Source organism: Juglans microcarpa x Juglans regia, chromosome 5D, assembly GCF_004785595.1.
Source record: "Juglans microcarpa x Juglans regia isolate MS1-56 chromosome 5D, Jm3101_v1.0, whole genome shotgun sequence".
Classification (NCBI taxonomy): domain Eukaryota; kingdom Viridiplantae; phylum Streptophyta; class Magnoliopsida; order Fagales; family Juglandaceae; genus Juglans; species Juglans microcarpa x Juglans regia.
The window spans coordinates 4,334,189-4,351,317 of record NC_054602.1 but is presented as its reverse complement, the minus strand read 5'-3'; the positions used below and the strand labels follow the sequence as shown (position 1 = coordinate 4,351,317).

At 38.3% G+C, this 17,129-nt stretch overlaps 1 protein-coding gene across 2 annotated transcripts in view; it reads left to right on the top strand.

Annotated features, from left to right (window-relative positions):
• The first annotated feature begins 983 nt into the window (after positions 1-983).
• LOC121265165 (ferredoxin-dependent glutamate synthase, chloroplastic) overlaps positions 984-17,129 on the top strand; it is a 39,687-nt gene continuing 23,541 nt past the window's right edge. Inside the window, exons 1-9 of one of the 2 annotated variants that reach the window (XM_041168664.1) lie at positions 984-1,435; positions 2,828-3,140; positions 7,911-8,353; positions 8,651-8,782; positions 9,717-9,815; positions 10,161-10,231; positions 13,700-13,796; positions 14,277-14,369; positions 14,446-14,591. In XM_041168664.1, the coding sequence (XP_041024598.1) occupies positions 1,142-1,435; positions 2,828-3,140; positions 7,911-8,353; positions 8,651-8,782; positions 9,717-9,815; positions 10,161-10,231; positions 13,700-13,796; positions 14,277-14,369; positions 14,446-14,591 (1,688 nt within the window). In that variant the 5' untranslated portion in view covers positions 984-1,141. Of the gene's footprint in view, positions 1,436-2,827; positions 3,141-7,908; positions 8,354-8,650; positions 8,783-9,716; positions 9,816-10,160; positions 10,232-13,699; positions 13,797-14,276; positions 14,370-14,445; positions 14,592-17,129 lie in introns of those variants that run through there. The other variant, XM_041168665.1, reaches the window with a different exon arrangement.

The window sequence follows — 17,129 nt, the reverse complement described above, 5'->3', positions numbered from 1 at the left end:
ACTCAATTTTCCCAAGCAGCAGTCCTCAGCTTGATTCTCCTGGAGCCCAACATACGCATTTCACTTCCAACTAATCATTATTAGAACATTGCATTGTTAAACTCTACAAAAATAGTCTCAACTCTCAGCTTAAAAATTCGACACTTAAAATTATAATGCTATTAACATTGTTAGCTTACCTATTTATTGTCTAAATTAGTAAAAAAAAAATAATGGTGCTATTTAATAAAAAGTGGCAATTTAAGAGTGCAACATCAAAAAGTGATCGGATATAAAATGAACAATAATTTTAAGAAGTGCAAAATATATTTTATTTACTCGGACTTTTGAGAAAAAAAAAATCGTTTTCCTATTTTATCTAATAATTTTGTTCTAATTTAGAAGTGACATTTGGAAATGGTATGAGGTTGACCATCTTATTAGTAGAGTATATAAATTAATTATACAATATACTTTCCACAAATAAGGTTAATTATACACATATCTAATATACACAAATTTCAATTTATTACGTTTTTGAACTTGATATAATCAAAATGAGAGAATATTAAAATTAAAAATGACAATATATTTATTTGAAATAAAATATATTAATATAAAATTTAAGAAAAATGATTTGTACAAGTTCCAAATAGATAAGTCCCATACAAACTTTTGTAAAAAAGTAGACCCTACTTTAAAAAAAAGTAAAAATAACTATTATTTATTAGTGAGACTCATTGTTTTATAAAAGACTTGTATGAAACTTATCTATTTGGAGCTTGTATCTAGCATTACTTAAAATTTAAATTATTTTTAATAAATAAGCATAATTATTATTTGACTGTAAAATAAGTTGTAAAATAATTATAAAAGAGTTGCAAGGATATCGAAATGTAATAAACCATCAGTCACATAGTAGAAGCGTGGGCCGCGACGCACTTGAGAGAAACTCTGAACTGAGAGGCAACATCAACTAAAAGAAAAACGGAAGAGAGACGAGAGGAGTAGACGCCAGAGGTGTGTGTGAGGCTGGTAGCTCCGGACCTCTCTCTCCCTTTTATCTTCTACCACATCCCCACATTTCCCACATTCCCTTCGCCACACGACCACACCCCGATCCTCTTTCACTCTCTCTTCCCCCCCACCCTCCCCCTTCTCTATGGCTCTGCGGTCAGTCCCTCCTGTTGCTCAGCTTTTCCACTCCAATGGTTGCTCCTTCTCTCGACCGCCTTCCATTGTCCAGTCAAATGATGGACGCTTGTTCGTTGATTTCGTCGGATTGTATTGCAAATCGAAGCGAACGAGGCGGAAATTCGTAGCGTCTTCGGGCGCGAGGAGTTTCCCGCATTTTGTGGCGACGAGGTCGTCGTCTGCCAAAGCCGTCCTCGATATTGGACGTGCAAGTACGGCCTTGCATGATCAACCGGATGCTGCTTCTGATTTAAAACCGAAGGTGCGGTTATGAATGAGACTGAGTTCTGAACGTTTGCTTTGATTGCTGCTTTTATTTAAGCGCTTGGAGAACGTGATGACTCGGAGAACGTGTTTGGGCTTCATTTCCATAAATGAGTTTTTTCAATGCTAAAAAAACTGAGATCCTCTTTTAATTTTTTGGTGAAATGGAATGGAATCAAGATTCACATATCAATTATCAATCGCTTGAAGAACCTTTTTTTTTTTTTTTCGTTGATGTGTCCGCAAAACATGTCGTTTTGAAGTGAGTTTCAGAGAGAAGTTCCGCGTCGTTTTCATTTGTTAGTTCGTGGAACTAAAAACTTTACTACAGTAATATAATTCACAATTTCTTTCGTATTGGATATAGATTGTCTCTTGAGATGCACTAAACCGCTGCATACTTGATATAGGTAACATATATAATGTTTTGGAAGTTCTTTTCTTGCTTTCTTAGAAGCTAAACTCAAGAGCGAGAACATTTGTGTTTGACACACACAGCTCAATTCTTTAGATAAATAGGGTCGATTTTTTGGATGCTTATCGACTAATTGGGAATGAGGATCAGTTATATGCAATCTGGGAGTAACTCATAGTCATTCAGTAGCAGCAAAAACACTAAAAAAAAAAAACTTTCCAAACAGTATCATGGGATGTTAATCATGATCGTGGGACACCGAGTAAATAGTTATAAGACACTCAGAAACTTCTAGTCTTACCAAAACACCCTTAATTTGCAGGAGATGTAAAAATTATAGATCTATCTGTATTACCCTGATTGAGTATAGGAAGTTAGTGAATGAAATCCCAACCTGGTAAGGAGGAAGAAGTTCTTGCCCTTCATAACGATTTCAAGAGACTCTAATTATAATATTGACTAGTCTTTTTGGAGTATGGGTCCACATGTGGCTTGGACCTTCCTTGACTTGCTACACTACTAATTATAAAATTAACCACCACTCATAAAAAGAAAAACCAAATGGAAAAGTTAATTAACTCCACAATCCTAATGACTTCAAAATCATGTAATACAGGTCTAAATCCAATGTTACACACGAATCATACACATGGAAAGCTTCAAGTCAAAACTGAAAACTACTTAAATATAGCAACTTGATCTTCTTCCATCGTTGCTTCAAGAGGTAAAACAAGACAAGTACCCTTTAATTACCCTATCATTTTTTTCTTCATGTGTTTGAGGACCTCATAATAGATAAAGATGCAATGATCTTGATATGCTAGAGGTTCTACACAGATTTTGTGTTTTCTGCCAATTGTTTCAGTCAAACTTGGAGTTGGCATTGCACTTTGATGTGCTGTGATATTACTTTGTTTTTCTTGTGAGATGAACTGCTGCATGTCTGTCTACATGACCTAGTTTCATGCTCGGCAGGTTGCAAAGTTGGATGATATAATATCAGAAAGAGGAGCTTGTGGAGTTGGATTCATTGCCAATTTGGACAACAAAGGATCCCATGGGATAATCAAGGATGCTCTCACAGCTCTTAGCTGCATGGAGCATCGTGGGGGATGTGGAGCAGATAATGACTCTGGTGATGGTTCAGGATTGATGACTTCTATTCCCTGGGATCTATTTAACAACTGGGCTAACGAGCAAGGGATTGCTTCCTTTGATAAGTTGCATACTGGTGTTGGAATGGTTTTCCTTCCCAAAGATGATGACCTATTGAAAGAAGCCAAAAAAGGTGTGTTTAAGTAGTTTGATACAAGGTTTTATTTATTTATTTATTTTTTATAGTTTGGATCAAGTGTGCTTGACTCATTTCATTTTGTTTTCTGATACAAGCACGTGTGTCTCTTCATGAATGTTGTTTATGGCTCTCTTTGCCTTTATATTTTCATATATACAAATAATAAGATAATATAATTGGAAATTGGTTGATTGATGAGGATTACATATATATTAGTCAATGGTTCTTGAGCCTTTGACATGCCTTGGAAGGATTGGTATGGGTATAGAGTCACATTACTTGAAACAAGAAGGGTGAGAGTTAAAAAGATCATGTTCTGCAACTCAGAAGTGGTCATTCTAAGTACACCACATAGTTAAGAGTCTTGCAATATAGCCTCTGCAGGTTTTGCAGTTTCCAGATGCTTTAATTTTTTTTATCAGTAAAAGATAGATATTATATATATGAATGAAATAGGCATAGCCCTTGTATATAAGAAGTATACATAAGAACTCCTAAATACATTCTAAAAGCGATAAAGACAAGAATTCCTGAACATTATCCCCATGCAATACAATAGTGGAAAACCAACACATTAGAGTGTGGAGAAAAAAATTCTTCAATTTGGTCATTGTGCGTTTCTTATCTTCAAAGCAACGCGCATTCCTTTCCCCCCAAATACACCACATAATACACAACGAAATCATCTTCCACACTGCTGCCGCTTGATGACAGCCTTGCATCTTTGACCAACAACCCAACAAATCCACCACCCTCATAGGCATAACCCAAGCAACATCAACCTTTAGAAAGATCTCATCCCACAACACTCTTGTTACCTCACAATGTAGTAAGAGATGGTCCGCAGATTCTCTATTCTTTTTGCACATGTAGCACCAATCCAACACTACATATCCTCTATTTCTCAAGTTGTCCGTGGTCAATATCTTCCCAAGAGCAGCACTCCAAACAAAAAAACTACTTTAGAAGGCACAAGAGACCTCCAAATATTCTTCCAAGGGAACAAAGTAATATCAAGTTGTGTTGTCAAGATGCTATAATACGCCTTAACTGTAATAACTTGCGGTTATTAGACCTCCACTTCAAACTATCTTGTTGTGCTATAGGAGTCTCCATGGAATATAGTAAGCTGAAAAATTCTGAAACAATAAGTAATTCCCAATCATGGAAATCCCTATTAAAAAGAATATTCCACTGGTGCGCACCATGAGAGAATAAACGCACGTCAGCCACTGAAGCCTCCCTATTAATTGCAATACGGTATAAGGCCGGAAAAGCCCTTTCCAATGCGTGGTCTCCACACCACACGTCCCGCCAAAATCTGATTCGAATGCGCTCACCAAGTACAAAGCGAATTTGATTTGCAAAACATGGCCACCCCTTCCATTTATACTTCCATAAACCCACACCATATCCCACGAATCAAGAATTTGTCTCCCACGAATAAATGCGTTCTGGGACTTGGAAATAATATGTTCCAACATCGGGCTAAGCCGGTTAACAAGAACCTTCGAGATAATCTTATATACGCTACTAACCAAACTTATAGGCCGAAAGTCTTCAATAGTCAAAGCCCCGTGTTTCTTGGGAATGAGAGCAATAAAGGTCGCATTAAGGGATTTTTCAAACTTTTGAAAAGAGTGAAATTCACTGAAAACCTGCATCACATTACATTTCACAAAGTCCTAACAAGTTTGAAAGAATCCCATTGAAAAACCATTATGCTCCGGCGCTTTATCCTTAGCCATGCCAGATATGACCTTGTAAATCTCTTTTTCAACAAAAGGTCTCTCCAAAACACTCACACTCTGCGAGTCAATTGCCTCAAAATGCAAGGCATCAAGCTTCAGTCTCCAAGGAACTGATTCTGTGAGAAGGGTCTCATAGTACTATACTATATGGTTTTCTAGCTCGGGAGGAGAAGATAGCACCTAAGAACCTAATTAAAGTGACTCGATAGCATTGTTACACCGATGTGAATTAGTCACTTTGTGAAAGAACTTCGTACACCTATCACCTTCTTTCAACCAAAGGTTCCTGGATTTTTGACGCCGTGAAGTCTCCTCTGACAACAAAACCCTTTCCAAGTTTGCCATAACCATGCCCTTCCTCAATAACACCTCCTCCGAATTATCTCCCAAGAACTTTTTATCCTCTAGGTCTTGCAGTTCCTCCAATAGTGTAATCTTCTGATTGTCAATGTGACCAAAAACCTCCAAATTCCACTTCTTCAAGTCTTGTTTCAGTGCCTTCAACTTGCCTACAAGAATGTAATTTGGAGTACCAATAAACTGATATGAAGACCACCAAGCACGCACCATCTCTACAAAACCCATCCCCGTTGTTAGCCACATGTTTTCAAACTTGAAATACCGGCGCCCCCAGTGAATACCCCCACAATTCAAAAGGATAGGCAAATGATCTGAATTGACTCGAGCTAGTCGTTTCTGACTTCCGGATATTTAGCATCCCACAAAGAAGATACATGGAATCTATCCAATCTCGACCAAACCCGCCCATTTGGCCAAGTGTACTCGCCCCCTACTAGAGGGAGATCCATGAGGTCCAGATAAAAAATGAACTTGCTGGATTCTTCCATGGCCATAGAATGTCGACAGTGCCCTGATTGCTCACTAGGAAAGTGAATAGTGTTAAAATCACCCCCTATGCACTACGGCACATCCCATAAGGAGTATATGCCCGCCAACTCCTCCCACAACCTTCTCCTGTCCCTATCTACGTTATGACCTTATGAGCCTGCAAATGCCCATTCCCATCCATCAACCACATTTTGAATAGAGTTGCAACCGAGAACTTTCCAAAACACTCCTCAATCGACTCAACCACTATTTTATCCCACATAAGTAACACTCCACCCGAGGCTTCCAAAGAGGCAAAATAAGTCCAACCCACATACAAGCACCCCTATAAACTTCTCACAATTTTCCTATCAATGAATTGCAACTTTGTTTCTTGAAAACACACCACATCATCCTTCCACATCCGCAACAATGATTTAATACGAAGATGTTTATTGCGATCATTAAGCCTCGTTCATTCCATGATAAAATCTTAGACTTCATAAAAAAACTATATTGCCCCTCCCTCTCGATCTATCCCTTTCGCCACTCCCTTCTTTCACATCATAATTAATGGAGTAAGTTAACTTTTTAAGTTTCCTATCCTGCTTTGAGGCTGACTTTGAATGGCTAGCCTCAAGTGCTACGAGGAGAGCCTTAAATTGTTCTTTGTAACCTCCAAACGAAATCCCAATGACAACTTGAATCTCTTCTACTTTTTTGAAAACCCACTTTGATGAACAACTCCCATAATTAGAACTGGGAGGGAGTGTAGACAAAGGAGTTAGAATGGCCCCTCCTCACCAGTACTGGCAGGAGTAAAAAAAGCCAATTCCGAGCCACACACTGAATCTGGTTCCCCATTGGCAGGAGCAAAAAATTTTAATTCTTCAAGCCCATCCCCAAACTTATTCTCCTCAAAAGAAACCATCTCCAATGATAGAGAGTCTATTGGAGACCTTAGTAACGAGAGGTCATGCTCCGACACATCTGAATGCACAGGAATCACCATTGGGCCTCCGTCCACCATGCACGACAGAGCCTGTGCATTCTCCAAAGATAGCCCATGAGGCGGCGACGAGAAATCAACCATAAACCCATCCTTTGCCGACGAGACTAAATGCGCATGAGCAACATTTGGGCCTTCGACCACCACGCACGACTGAGTCTGTGCACTCCCCAACAACAACCCACCTGACGACGATGGGGGATCAACCCTCAAGGTCTCAACCACTACCAGCTCCTCTGCCATCTCGCCGTCCTCCAAATCCTCCTGTCGGAGTGACTTTACCGGCTCACCATAGTGGTTGACCGCGATTGACGGTTCTTTTTGTGCCGGTGTGGAAACCGGCGAGGCACTTATCAGCGCCATCGGAGGATGACTCGGAACCTGGGCCGAAATATCGGTTGCCCGCTGCTTAGCCCTCCAGCCTTTCTTTGGGCCTACGGCCTGGCCCAATCCAGGGCCCATCACAAGCACCGGTGAGACTAACTGCTCCACATGACCTCTCCCTGCGCTCATCTCCCTTTGGCCCGAATCGCGGCTCAAGCCCCTCCCTTCAATAAAGCTTGAATCACGGCCCATGCCCATCTTCAGCACCTCGTTACCCTTAACGCAGCGTTTCAGCCAATCTATTTCATCTAATAAAGTCCCAACTTTTTCCTCCATATCATCTAGCACCCTTAGAATATTTTCCTCATTTGACCCCAACAGTACGCAGCCATCTCCCCCTCGTCTCTGCAGATCACTGAAATGGCCACGCCTGGCACCACAACACTCACGGCTGGAGATTGTACCTTCTGTGCTTTGAGTCAAATAAAGCGATTTGTTTACTTATATAGTTTTTTTTATAAGTAATGCAAATTTTATCAAGAGTGCAAAGGGGCACAACACAGGTATACAAAAGGATATACTCAACCATATCCAAAAGATCATAATTCAATTTCCATATATGCCATTTTGTTAATTTTATACAATATGTGTCTTTTAATACATTCATTTCTTAGTTTTCTGTGAAATATTCATTGCTCGTTTCCATTTATTTTAATATCTACTTATGTAACACCATCTGTTTGCCTATCTATTATCTATGTGCCAGTACACAAATGAAAAAATGAGTGTTTGTATTTGTTAGTTTGTACATGTAATCTGTTAATTGATGTTTAAACCTTATTGCTTCTGTAGTTATTGTAAATACTTTTAGACAAGAGGGTCTTGAGGTGCTTGGATGGAGGCCTGTCCCTGTGAATACTTCTGTAGTTGGTTACTATGCAAAAGAAACCATGCCCAACATACAGCAGGTATTTGTTAAAGTTGTGAAAGAAGAGAATGTTGATGACATTGAACGCGAACTGTACATCTGCCGAAAATTGATTGAAAGAGCAGTGGGCTCAGAAAGTTGGGGAAATGAGCTTTATTTTTGTTCTTTGTCCAATCAGACAATAGTTTACAAGGGAATGCTTCGCTCAGAAGTTCTTGGGTCATTTTATTATGACCTTCGAAATGATCTTTATACATCCCCTTTTGCTATTTATCATCGAAGGTACAGCACAAATACTAGTCCCAGATGGCCTCTTGCACAACCAATGAGATTACTTGGACATAATGGAGAAATCAATACCATACAGGTTTAAATTTCTTATCTATGGGAGTTTTGTTTCTAAGTTTTGCTACTCATTATCCTCACACGCCGCACTTATTTTTATTTTTTCTAATTTATTTTTTTTGGTTTTATTCTTCTTGCACTAATTGAATTCTTCTACTCATCATCCATATATCACACATTTGGTGAGAGAAAAAAAGAAAAAAAAGTGTGGTGTGTGGGGATGATGAATAGAATTTTTCTTTCTGTAAAATTACGCTGCAAACGCCATATATGATTTAGAATCAAGTTTATTTATTTTGACACTGGAATTTTTGTTTAGGGTAACTTGAACTGGATGCAATCTCGAGAGTCCTCATTGAAGTCACCAGTATGGCATGGACGTGAAAATGAAATTTGTCCATATGGAAACTCAAAGGCGTCAGACTCTGCAAATCTTGATAGTACAGCAGAAGTACGAGCCATCACATTTATCGTCATTTTAATAATATGTCATAGGAGCCCTTGTTTATTTAAAAGACAAAAGTATGAGAAGTTGAATTTTGTTTCAGAGGATATTCTCTTGGTGGAGTTTATTCCTGAAACCTTCAAGTTTGTAACTTATAATGACAGGCTGCCATCCTAGCAAGTAAGCATATAAAGTAAAAACTTTACCTATTTGTAGGCAATTAATAGTGAACGCTGTTACTTTGGGCTGTTAATTTAATACAATGGAAGGTGTTATGAAAATGGTGAACGCTCATTGGAGGGGATTAGAGACTCATTTTTCCAAACTCTGTTACTTTGGGCTAAGACTATTGTATTAGATGGGGGTAATTTTATTGACCTGCATTTAACGTTTTACCTATCAAAAAAATTTTAGTGACTTGCATGCATCTTTTTTTTCTTCGTAGGCTATAATTAGGTATTTTTCTCTTGTATACCACTTGTGTACTTGGGCTATGCCTAATTTTGAAGATCAATAAACTTTATTAATTATAAAAAAAAATAGTTGCAAAATTATGATACACCCCCCCCCCCCAAAAAAAAAAAAAAAAAAAAAAAAGAACTTTGCAAAATTGAAAGTTGCTTGTAATTTTGAAAGATTCCTATTCTTTTATACTGATTGCCAGCTTTTATTGGTGCCTGAAAGAGTGTGTTTTATTGATGATCCATGTTGAAGTGAATCTTTGATCTAAATATGTTTTTAATGATATTCTGGGACATTCATGAGCTTCTGGAGGATTTTCTCCCTATCCAATGTATTTTTTTCTTTGAAACATAAACTTCGTGGCCAACCTGATTATCTGTCAATGTCTGTCCTTTTGACATTCTTATTTATATCTGTTAAGTTTGACCAGTTTATTTTTCTTTGCCTGACAATAGTTCCTTCATTATGCTCTGTCCAGTTATTAATAAAGAGTGGCCGTACTCCTGAGGAAGCTCTAATGATTCTTGTTCCAGAGGCATACAAGAATCATCCAACACTTGCGATCAAGTATCCTGAGGTATTTGTGCTCACAATTTACATACCCTTGAGAGTGCGAACAAATAAAAAATCTTGTACTGCGATATCTATTTCTTTCCACTTTATACCATGATACAATGTCCCAGTTAGCAGCAATCTTATGGTGGTTGTGAAGTCTGTTCAAAATTTTCCCCCAATCTAAATTAAGTCAAATCACATGAATCTAGTCTCCAAATTTTTTTGACCAGTTACCTATCAAAAAGAGAGTTTTTTTTTTTACCAACATGTTTTTATGTAATTTTCTACTTCTTGATCACACTGAACTTTCTGTAATTTTAAATTGATATCACTCATGGAAAGTGGTGAAATTTTTATGTTTCCTTAGGTGGTTGATTTTTATGACTTCTACAAGGGTCAGATGGAGGCATGGGATGGACCTGCTTTACTCTTATTCAGGTAACACTTCCAAAGGCAATTTAAAGGACCTCAATTCTCTTGTTAGTGTCTCTTATAGTTCATGGTTTTGGGAAGTTTTCAGGTTATAAATTCCAGTAACTAAAATATGGACTCGTGCCACTGATATTGTTTGGTAAAAGGCCATGACTTATAAATTGAAGAATAAGGAAATATCTTACGTGCTCTAGTCTGTGTGAGGAGCCTTGGATCAATTTGGTATGCACCCTTTGGTAGTAATCCCTCATGACTACCTAGTGCATTAAGAATAGTATGGTCCTTTTTTAATGAAATGATAAATCATCAGTAAGACTTCTAGATCAACAAGCGTTTGAAGTGTACCTAAGTCTACTTTGATTGGCCATTTTTTTTTTCTGATAGGTAGAAGAGATTTTATTAATACTAACAGAGGAATAGCTGTATCCCAAGTACACGGGACATATACAACAACAAACACCTAGTTAGGATCTAGAAATAGACACAAGGAAATCGTGAAAGTTGAGCCACTGAAACAGATACAAGGAAGTCAATCGTAATTGATTGGCCAAAATGAGGATCTGAGGATTTGGAGATTAAATAATATGATGCAGGTGGGAGATTGGCTGATGCAATCAAAATTTGAATTGCTTCTACCGTTTATTTTATGTTTTAAGGAGCTTGCTGGAAATCTTAATCATGATTCGTAGGGATAGGGTTCAGATCTGTGGTAATCAATGAGTTTGGATGGCCTGAATAATTATAGGTAGCAGATCATGTTTATATTGCTATAAACAGATATAATTTAACCACAGGGATTTTTGAACTGAAGTATATAGGAACTTCTCTCTCCTTACACCTTTCTCACCAATGATGGTTCCTGGTGCTTAACGACGAGTTTTCAAGTTTTGATTAGTAGGGTATTGATAAAAAAAAAGTTTTGATTAGTAGGGAGTTGCAATTTTTAATGATCGGATTCTTGAAACAGCTTCTTATTGAGTCTAAAGTGTTTGCATTATCGGCGGAAGGCAGTAGTTCGATTCTTATAACAGAGAGAAGTTGGAAGGTTCTGAAGGAGATGATCTTGGGGATGTACACGGTGAACTGATTCACTAAAATGGTGGAGGAATACTCGATTGGCAAGAAGAAGGAATTCTTTGCAATCTCATGGGTAGTAGAAGTTTTATTGGTTAGAGATGTTATAATGCTCACGGTTGATACATGGCACTAGTGGAGTATGGAGGTGGTGGCAGATGAAATATCATCTTCATACCCGAAGAAATGGAGGGGAAGGGGTGGAAGAAAATGGCAGTTGCACTGCAAGAAGTTGGCGGCAGTTTGGAGATTGGAGGAAAAGCCAGTCATAACAGAGGGAGGTTGGGTTTCGGTCAAATGGAGGAGCCTTCTGGAGGTAGCATTGTGGGAACCATCTTCCATACCACTAGAATCTCTATCGCCAGATGATAATCCTAGTTGACAAAATGAAGAAGAGGAAATGCTGAACCTTTTTTTTTTATGAGTAAAATGAAAGAGGAAATGCTGAACTGAGAAGTTTAATAATATGGGGGAATGTAGCTCTAGTGGAGCATTGCCAAATATAGCACTATTGATTTGGCCAAATGCTGCTATATCACTGCTGTCAACTAGGATACAGAATTCTGGAAGTCTCGGTTGAAGCCACTTTGGTCCACAGCACCATAATATACCTGATCATTTTAGGGTGCCAGTTTTAGTTTCATTTTTTTTATAAGTGGTTCCGAAAATTATAGTCCCAGTATAAGATAATATGCTATCATGGACTTTCTGTAACTGAGGTGAAACATCAGTTGTTTCATGCTCAAATTATGTGGCAGAAAGCCTTTGTGAAATCAAGAATAGAAGTTCTCCATCAATGCCTTTGTCGCAGAGTAGTAGGAATTAGGATTGCATTACCAACCTGTATTTATGTGGATTTGATCCCACCAAATTGAGGCACGACCCATCTAAGCAATTCAGCCATTTGCTCGTCACTGCTCTATGATTATTACCTATTATGTCCTGGATCTTAAAAAAGGAATATATATTGTTAATTTCCATTTTCTTTCACATTCTGTTTTATTTTTTTGATAAGTAAGAAAATTTATTAATCGACATTAATAGACATAGCTCAAGTACAAAGGAAGTATACAAGAGAAAACACCTAATTGCAAAACTAAAGCCAGAAAAACAGCACTAAAGTCATTAAGGCTAGTCCCATCCAATACAATAACCAAAGCCCAAAGCAACAACATATGAAAGAAAAAATCTCGAATCCCTCCCAATTGAACGTTCTCTATTGTCAAAACAGCGCCCATTTCTCTCATTCCAAATACACCACATAAGGCATAGAGGTACCATCTTCCAAACAGCCGGAATTTGTCGATTGCCTTGAATAACTCTCCAACAAGCCAAAGGATTCGCCACTCTCTTGGGCATCACCCAAGCAATGCCAAGCCTAACCAAAACCTCATCCCATAAGGCCTTTGGCACATCACAATGGTGAAGAAGGTGATCCGCTGGTTCTCCACACTTTTTGCACATAAAGCACCAATCCATTACAACTATACCACGCTTTCTCAGCTTATCAATAGTAAGAATTTTCCCATGAGAAGCCAACCAAACAAAGAAAGCCACCTTGAGAGGCACTTTGCTTCTCCAAATGTTCTTCCAAGGAAAAAAATCAGGAGAATGTATCACCATGACCTTGTACAGAGATCTAACCGAGAATTTCTTATTTTCAGGATGAATCCAAAAGCAATCTATCATCCCCTCCTGACTTTATGTTTAGAGCATAGAGCAAGCTGTAAAAATCTGTAATGTTCCCCACCTCCCAATCCTGGATGTCTCTAATAAATCTCACTGACCACTGAATAAAACCAGGAGAATTATCCATATAATCAGACAGAAGCACCTTTATCAAAGGCAATCCTAAAAAGAGAAGGGAAAAGATTCTTCAAGACATCATCTCCACACTAGAAGCCATGCCAAAAACTGATCCGGTTACCCCTACCCACCTCAAATCTGAAATTTCTGGAGAAAGCCCCCCATCCATTTCAAATGAATTTCCATACTCCCACACCGTATGCCCCTCTTAGTTTATTTGAGCACCAAACTCCCCAAATACTCCCATATTTGGCATCAATAATGGTCCTCCAAAGGGCATCCCCTTCTTGATGGTACCTCCACAACCATTTCCCTAAAAGTGCCGCCATATTAAAAGATTTCAACTCTCTAACCCCCAAACCTCCCAAAGATAAAGGAGTGCAAATCTTGTCCCACTTAAGCAAGTGGAATATTTTCTCATCCTCCAATCTTCTCCACAAAAAAGCACGAAAGATCCTTTCCATTCTATTAGCCACTCCTACAGGCAAAGGATATAGAGATAGGAAATAAGTTGCTATCTCTTAGTTATGTATTTTTTTTTTCAAACTTTCCATTCTTCTTGCTGATGTTGTTTTCCTATTTCATACTGTGCAGCGATGGAAAAACAGTCGGGGCATGTCTTGATCGGAATGGACTTCGCCCAGCTAGGTATTGGCGGACTTCAGACAATATTGTCTATGTTGCATCTGAGGTGTGTTCTGTGTTTTATTTGATTTGATTGTTTTTTTGTATTATTTGGACGGTAAAAGGGAAATCCAGTCGATGTTTTCATGTTCAGGCTTAGGCATGACTTGGGCCTGGGAGCAACTAAAAAAGCTTGGTTTCTCTGTTTATAACTAAAAATCGATCTACTATCAAAAGGATTAGGGACAATTGGAACATAGCCCTGGCTTGTATTTTGATGGGGTCAGCATTTAGTTTGGAGCTTAGAATTCCTTGGCTTCCTAGACACCAATATACTCAGATTTGGCTCTTTTTAGGGGTCATCTGTCAGCTATGGACATCAAGGGATTGTCTTATAAACTACAGTGTTATAAGTCACACAACAAGCCATGTTGTTCACTGTTGCTTTTATTGTTAATGGTAGTATGTCTCAACTTCTCTGAAAAAAGGCCAGTATGTTTCATCAATGTTTTTTTAAGATATTAACCTTTTTTTTGTTCTTATTCAGGTTGGTGTCCTACCGATGGATGAGTCAAAAGTTACAATGAAAGGCCGTCTAGGTCCAGGGATGATGATAACTGTTGATTTACACAGTGGCCAGGTTTGTTCATAACTATATTTTGAATTTTCTTAGTGCCTTAAGGCTTATCATACATCTTAAACATTTTTAATTGCAGGTTTATGAGAATACGGAGGTGAAAAGCCGAGTAGCCTTGTCAAATCCATATGGAAAGTGGGTCAAGGAAAACTTGCGATCCTTGAATCCTGTGAACTTCTTGTCAACAACAGGAATGGAGAATGATGCAATATTAAGACACCAACAGTGAGTATTCAATTCCATTAATGGTTAGGAGATGCCTCTGATATTATAGCATTGTGGTGTAATAGATGTTGGACATGTTTCGTTCTTAAATGCTATTAAACATATTTTGCTCTGCCTATAACATTTCTGAAATCTAATCAAAGTTCTATGATTCATGATCAATGCATCTCAAAGGACTGCATTTTGGTTCCAATTATACCAATGGTGTTTTGCTTATGAATGCTTATATATTCTTCCTTTGAAGGAAGGCATTCATCTTAGTTTCTAAAATTGTGGAAGCTAAATACATTGCATTCAGTACACCGGATGGACTGATTTTCCATGTAAAGTATAATGTTGCTGTTGTATATATTGATGTTGATTGTGTTACTGAATTAATTCATCACAACGGGAGTACTAAAGGTTTTTTATTTCGTCAAAGTTTTTGATCGGTAAACAAAATTTTATTGATCATAAGGATAGACAAAAACTCAAGTATAGGCGACATATACAAGAACATCGCCCGTGTGTGCTGGTCAAAGTAACATTTATCTTTAGTAATTTGGGGGTGCCTAAGTAACATTTATCTTTATTTTTCAATACTTTACTTCATTGGTCGATTATAATTGATTTTAATGGCATGTTTTTTCATGACCTCCTTGTATTGCTAAACTAGCACGCATAGGCGATGCTCTTTTATATGTCCCGTATACTTGGGCCTTTGTGTATTTCATGCTCAATAAAATTTAGTTTATCAATAAAAAAAAATGGTGGTGGCCAAGAATTTATTTTGAATATATTCTTTCAACAGTCACCATCTTGAATGGAGCTTATTGTTATGTATATAATTTAGGTCTTTCTATATTTAGATTGTATAGCAGAGAATTAGGCTAACTATAAATAGACTTAACTTGTATAGACACTTAACGTGTTACAGAGAAATCGGTAGAAGAAATATCTAGCAAGTTGTAACTCTTTTCTATAAATAATGAAAGAAACCTAATGGAAGAGGTATTCAGACCAATCTTGACATGGTATCAGAGCCCCTACACTGATATTCATCTCTGTGGTCTTAATCCTTGAGTGTTGGCGTGTTGCGACGGGAGGAATTTTTTTTCTCTCTGTTTCCGCAATTTTCTCTTGTTTTTTGGTATTCTTGTTTGGGAGTCGAAGCTGTCTGTGGTGTTTTCACTTGTGGGCTCGAGTATTTGGTGGCTGTCGGAGTTATTTTGGGTGTTGCGAACACTGTTTTGCCTTGTGGGCTCCTTCTTTTGGTGCCTTCTCGTGGTGGTTGGGCAGCTGTGGGGCAGTCAGCCATTTCTGTGGTAGACGGCAGTTTTTGTGGTGGTCGACTCCTTCTGTGGTGGTTTGCCGTGATCCTGTTATGGGCAGTGCAGTTTGATGCTTGTTGGCAGTTTCTGGGTAATTTCTGGTGGCCGAAGACGTGCGAGTGTCACCTTTGGTGAGTATCGGCAATTTTTGTGGAGGTTTTTTGTGGTGGTCTGAAAGTTTCTGGGTGGCTGTGTTGAAGTCAGGTCTCTCTGCTGGTTTCCGTAATTTTTTGGGCAGGTATCGAAGTATTTCTCCTTTGGTCTGTAAGGTATTTCTCTCCAAAAACTGATTTTGGGCCCTTGTTTCGTGAAGTGCCTTTTATTCTCTTGACTTTGGGCCCTTTATTTTCAGTCTGGGCCTTTTATTTTGGGCGTGGAATTATTTAGGACTTTGGGGCCCCCCTTGTTACCGTGACTTTGGGTTTGGCTTATTTTGATCCTAATTTGAGTTAGGCTTGCCGCTTATTTGATTGACTACTTGAGCATATTTCTCTAAGTATTTTCATCATGTCTATTGAAAATACTATAGTTCACTTTACTGGAAAGAATTTTCCTACATGGGAATTTCAGTTTAAGATGTTTTTAAAAGGAAAAATTATCAAATCATATTGATAATTTTACTAAAGTTCCCACTGATGAAAAAGAATTTGCTCAATGGGAGGTCAAGGATGCCAAGGTAATCTCTTGGCTATTGGGGACGATTGAGTCCCACCTTGTGACCAATTTTCATTGTTTTACTACGGCTCAGGCTATGTGGGATTATCTTCACCGTATTTACCACCAAGATCATAGTGCTCGGAAGTTCCAATTAGAATTGGAAATTAGCACTTATAGTCAAGGCAATTTACCTATCGCACAATTTTATTTTGGTTTTATTAACATTTGGTGCGAGTATTCTGCCATTGTTCATGCTAAGGTTCCCACTACGGCACTTGCGGCTCTTCAAGCAATTCATGCTGAGAGTCAATGCGATCAGTTTTTAATGAAGCTTCGACCCAAATTTGAGCCCGTTCGAGCTGGTTTGTTGAACCGTAATCCAGTTCCTTCTTTGGATATTTGTTTGGGAGATTTGTTGCTTGAAGAACAACGGTTATCCACTCAGATGGGTATGACTTCTGAGAAGATCTTTTCTGAGACTGTGAATGTAGCCTATGCAGCACAAGGGAGAGGGAGGAACAAGTTGCAATGCTTCAATTGCAAGGAATTTGGTCATATCGCTCGCAACTGT